The sequence below is a fragment of the Condylura cristata genome, unplaced genomic scaffold, assembly GCF_000260355.1.
Source record: "Condylura cristata isolate star-nosed mole 26May11 unplaced genomic scaffold, ConCri1.0 scaffold00048, whole genome shotgun sequence".
In the NCBI taxonomy this organism is placed as follows: domain Eukaryota; kingdom Metazoa; phylum Chordata; class Mammalia; order Eulipotyphla; family Talpidae; genus Condylura; species Condylura cristata.
This window is the reverse complement of record NW_004567149.1, coordinates 487,212-492,475: the sequence shown is the minus strand read 5'-3', so window position 1 is coordinate 492,475 and position 5,264 is coordinate 487,212. Positions and strand designations below refer to the sequence as shown.

Here is a 5,264-nt window from a genome sequence, read left to right as displayed (position 1 = left end):
GGCCACTGCGGCCTCCTCCGGGCCTGGCCTCGGCCTCCTGACCGGCAGTCTGGGCCTCGCGCCGGGGCGTGGCCGCCCACACCGCACTTTGACCCGGCCTGGGCTCCGGGACCCTCCTGCCCGGCCACGCCCTGGCCCCGGCTGTGTGACCCAGGGCCCTACTTCCGGCGGCCTCCGGGATGCCCTTCCTGTGGGGGGAAGGTCAGCGGCCGGCTGCGCCTGGGGCCAGGCCGATGGGCGGGGCCGGGCCGGTGGGCGGGGCCGGCCGGTGGGCGGGGCTTACAGGACAGTGGCTCCAGGGCGACTTCGAAGGTCTCGTTCTTGAACTCCGCCTTGGGGACGCCAGTGTAGAAGACGACGCTGCCCGACAGGTAGGCCGAGAGGGTGTAGCGGTGGGAGCTGCCGTTCTGGAAGGTGATGATGACCATGAAGTCCCTGCCCAGCACGGCGCTCTCCACCTGGAAGTCCATGTCCACGTCCGTCCGTGCGAGGCCCGCATGCTCCGTCTTGAGGGGCTTCTTGGCCCCGTACATCAGGGCAGTCTCCAGGGCCAGCCGCTCCTCCTCCTGACCTGGGGAGATGCGGCCGGGTCAGGGCTCGGCCCCCAGGCGTCCCTCGCCCACTCGGAGGGCCAGTCCTACAGGGCGGGCCCGGCCTTCTGGGCGGGGCCCTGCGAGGGCGCCCTGGGGCCGGCGCTCAGCTGCCTGGCCGGCCTGCCCCTGCCGAACCCTCCCTGGGCACATGGCTGGGGGCGCGGCCCTCAGGGCGCCAGACACCCTGCCTCTGGGGCGGGATCTCCCGCCCCCAACTTGGAGCTTCCGGAGGGCCCTGGAACACTGCTCCCTGACCACCCGCGGCTCTGTCCGCCCGTGGGGTCACCGCCACCCCCACACAGCGCGGCAGGACGCGTCTTAGCACGATCATGGTGGCACCGTCGAGCCCAGGTCCAGAGCTCTGGACCAGCTCTGCTGTGCAGACACAGACTCAGCACCGATGCTCACTGTTAGCCTGAGTCTTTTTCTCAAAAAAGACGATGAGAGACTGTGACGCTGTCCCGGGTGACCTCACCGTGGTCCCCACACCCCGCAGGCTGGGGGAGGCTGTCCCTGATCGGCGGCCGCCCTGGCCCCAATTCAGCGCACGAGAGGCGCCCGCCTGCCCGGACAACCTCCGGCTGAAGCCGTGCAGGGCTCCCCCCAGAGTGGGGGCCTCTGGCCCGCCCCACGGCCTCCCCGGCGGGCTCCGGGCTCCCTGGACCTCGCTCCCTCCTGCAGCTCCATGGCTGGCTGGGGCTCGGTGTCCTCTCCTGTGCACACAGCCTCCGTGCACATGGGCCCGCCTGCAGCTGGAGGCTGCTTGCTGTCCTCTCCAGCCAGGGGCAGCGGGCTCCTGTGGTCCCTGCCGCTGTGGTGGTCAGCGGCCGGTGGGTGGACATGCGGCCGCCTCGGCCCTGCTGTTTTAACAACAGGCCTCTGTCATCCTGGCCAAACCTTTCCCTGCCACGCTTTAATAGCGGCATGACTCGTTCTGCTGACAGTTTTTGGGTTCTTTAAACTGTTTTTGGAAAAATCCCAGCGGAGAGAGGCATCTTTGCAACTCTGTTGCGCATCATCAGCAGAAAGAAGGAAAAAATGAGCCATTCAGGAAAACAGCCCCAAATCACTGGTTCAGGGGCTGCCGATCCTGCGTCCTGGCCCTCAGACCCCAGCCCCTGCCGTCAGACCCCCAGTCCCTGCCCTCTGACCCCCCATCCCTGCCCTCTGACCCCGCGCAAGCCTGCACTTTGAGGGTGTGAATTTTCTTGTCAGCAAGCACAGAGACTGTTTAGGGCGGTTAGACCAGCCCCACTTCCTAGTGCGTATGGGGTTGCCGGATCCTGATGAGTATTTCGGGTGCACAGCACGCCTCGCTATCGTCCCCTCGTGACAGGAGTGCCGGTCCCGCCAGCCTGGGCTGGCGGCTCGCATGTGAGGCCTCTGCACCCTCCCGCCAGGAGCCGGTGGGTCTCCCACCCCTGCCCCAGCCGGCCTTGGGCATCTTGTACCCGCCCTGAACTCGGCCTGTGCAGGGTCTGAGTCCAGCTGCAGCAGCCCACACTGCGTGGGCCCAGGGTCACCTCGGAGGACCTGTCCACCTCCCTGGCTGTGTGGCCCTGCCTCTTGGGAGTCTCCTGTGTGGGCTGAGTGACCCTTCAGTGGCTGCCCAGACCCTCTGCGTGTTGACTCCGTGGCTTGACTGGGAGCAGAAACTGGGTCCTGCTCTTGCCTGGCCCCCACCCCACGCCCTCTCCAGGCCGAGAGTGGGCTTCAGGGCTACTGACATGGAACTGGACTCAGCAGCTCTGTCTGAAGTCATGTGGTCTGGCCTGACTTGCAGCTGGCCATGCCAAGCTGATGGACATGTGTATGTGGAGAGCCTGCATGTTACCAAGCAAACGTGCTAGTTGTTGTTGTAAGTTCTGTGACTGAGACGACCCTGCGAGTCACTGACGTTTCCTAGTAGGGCACCGATAAGGAGGGTTTCTCCATGCGCTTGAGGCAGGAAAGTCTACGTTCTCTTAAGGTAGACGTGACTCTGAACTAAGGTTGTCCCCAGCCAGGGGAGGGGGATTTTGCTCAAAGCAAAGAAGCAAATGCCTAAAACGAAATGAGTGATGATGCGTGGGCTGTGGTCAGGACAATGCGTGAGGACAGAATGCGCTGGGCAGAGAAATAAGCCTCCAGGGCAGCTTACCTTCTTGGAATTTGTAGGTTTCGGTGATATCCATGATACCATCTCCTCCAATTTGTTTGGTCACGATCAACTTCCCAATGTGGGCGGTATCGACCGCCTCTACTACTTGAGTGCCGTCCTTCTTAGCCGTAATGTAAATGAGGTCACTGTTGACCTAAGGACAGGAGAGGAGACATTAGCCGTCATCAGCGGTCTCTGTCACCAGACCCTCCCTCAAGGTCCCGAGCTCATTAGGGTTCTCATGTTCCTTCCTACAGTCACATTGGAGTCACAAGCAAACTTCGCTTTAGCCTATTCTGCAGGTGAATCTAGTTTAGATCACGTTGGGCATTTGGTTTTATCGTTCTTCCACCTTGACACTCGCCTAGGTATTTGCAATAGCCTCTACTCTTCTTTCCCCACCAGCATCCTGGACTCCTCTTTCACTCTCCATCTTAACTTCAGAAGACTACCTTGCTTAGCACCTACTAGTTTGTATACGAATTTTGTTTTGTTGATTGTAAATCCAAAGCACTTTCCAAAATGGCCACACCATTTTGGAAGTGCATTCAGTATCCTAAGTTAAGAGTACTTGGGGCTGGAACAGACAACTCTCAGTTGTCTGTTCACCAACCATCTCTTTCTCCCCTTTTTCTTTCTGGGAAATTCCACCTAACAGCCGGAAGTGCCAAGCCCCTTGCTCGCCCTCTGGGTGGGAGGGACTTGGAAAGACCACAGCTGGGAGCATCTGTGTGAGCCGCTGGCTCGTCCCGGGTGGAACAGCACAGAGCCATGCAGGTCATCTGCACTGATGTGTCGTTGAGAGATTCATTTAGCCCCTTAATTTTCAGTGGCATAGAGAACTAAGCTAAAGTGAAGGAAGTGGCTGCCGTGCCTGCAGGAGCGTGGAGTCTGCAAGCCCCAGGAAGGGCCATGTCCACGAGGACACCGCCCAGGGCAACATAATGGGGTGGTCCTGGGCACCAGAGGCCCCTTAGGACAAGGCGTCTGCTGATGGCCTGCAGGTGGGACCCAGGGAGATGATGTTGAGCCAACTCTGTGCACCTGCTACTTGTACCCTGTCCAGGGATACAGCCGCCGTCAACACCTGGTTCCTCCACACTGAGAGACAGAGCCGTCCCCAGCTTTGCACTCACCTCTGCAAAGATGAAGGGTGCGTCAAACTGGAAGCAGACGTGGCCGTGCTTGATGGCCTGGACGGACGCTGGGCCACATCGGTACATCCCTGGGGGCACGGATGGGTGTGGTCAGCGCCCGCAATGGCCACATACACGGCTCCCAGCCTTGTCACACGGAGTCCAGACACCCTGAGGCCTGACAGGAGGGGCCCCGGGTGCCAGGCAGCCCCTCAAACTGAAGTTTGCAGCCTGGCAAAGAGGTGCAGGGGTCACCCCTCTCCACCCTCTACCCTGACTCCCCGGTGTGTGCCGAGCTCTCGGCCAGCGCTACAGGGACCCCGTCCCCTGGCACTGAAAGGCTTGAGGCGGCCAGGGGCTGAGCTCGTGGTTTGTTTGGGGTTCAGCTTGTTGCCTTCACGCCCCAGGGACACAGGTCGCGCTTCACTGGGGAGGGTGGACGTGAGCGCACGCTCAGACCAACGCCCCGGGCGACAGGCAGCCAGGCTTCTTTTTAGAACGTTCCTTGAGTTTAGACCACCTGACTCTGGTTCAGAAGAGATTAGTGGCCAACGGTCACCCCAGTGTCTTCTTGTGAGGCGCGACACGGAACCCCAGGAGGCATTACATGCCAGGTCGTGCTAAGGCCCCCCCCCCCGGGCCGGGCAGGGAACGGCCCCCTGCGTCTAGACACTTGCCCCGGCACCCCCTAGCGCAGGGACTGAGCGTGATCTCGCCCCCCATCTCGGACAGAAAGGGTCTGCGCGTGACCTTACAGAAGTGGGCGCCACCCGCCCCCCCCCCCACGCCCCTGGCCAGTCTGCTAGTGCCCGAGCTCCGGAGGGAGCCACACGACACAAAGGCGCTGGGTCCTGGCACCGCCACCCCAGCGGGGGGGGCGCAGGTTGGGGTCCGTGCCCCATCGCTGTGATCCAAGGCCGCCTGCAGCCAAGGAAGTGCGCTGATGCAGCCGTGGAGAACGGCCAGTCAGAGCGAGGGCGGGAGGGTCTACGGGGATGCTGTGCTGCTTCGCTGGAAGCGACAAGAACCGCCCCCTGCTGACAGGGCGTGGGGCGGATCGGACAGTGGCTCGTGCTGCCCTGCGCCGAGGGGGGGCCCAGCGTGCCCTCCCCTGAGGGAGGGCAAAGGACGGGCAGGCAGTGACAGGGCGCTGGGGTGGGATGCTCCCCAGGGGGGCACTCTCAGGGAGAGTGCTCCGCGAGGGTGCTCCCGGGGGTTATCCCCAGGTGTGTGCCACCGGGGGCCGGTCCCTAGGAAGATGTTCCTGGGGGGTGTTCCCCAGGAAGGTGCTCCCAGGGGGCCGCTCCCCAGGAGGCTGCTCCCAGGTGGGGTGTCTCCAGGGGATGCTCCACACCAGTGTGCTCCCCGGGAGGGTGCTTCCTGGGAGAATGTTTC

General features: G+C 62.6%; 1 protein-coding gene across 1 annotated transcript in view; it reads right to left on the bottom strand.

Annotated features, from left to right (window-relative positions):
- Nucleotides 1–5,264, bottom strand: part of F13A1 (coagulation factor XIII, A1 polypeptide) — a 38,155-nt gene that overhangs the window by 4,046 nt on the left and 28,845 nt on the right. The window contains exons 9-11 of the mRNA XM_012734155.1: nt 3,870–3,958; nt 2,734–2,887; nt 284–571 (exon numbers count right to left, since the gene is read on the bottom strand). Of these exons, the coding sequence (XP_012589609.1) occupies nt 284–571; nt 2,734–2,887; nt 3,870–3,958 (531 nt within the window). The remainder of the gene's footprint in view (nt 1–283; nt 572–2,733; nt 2,888–3,869; nt 3,959–5,264) is intronic.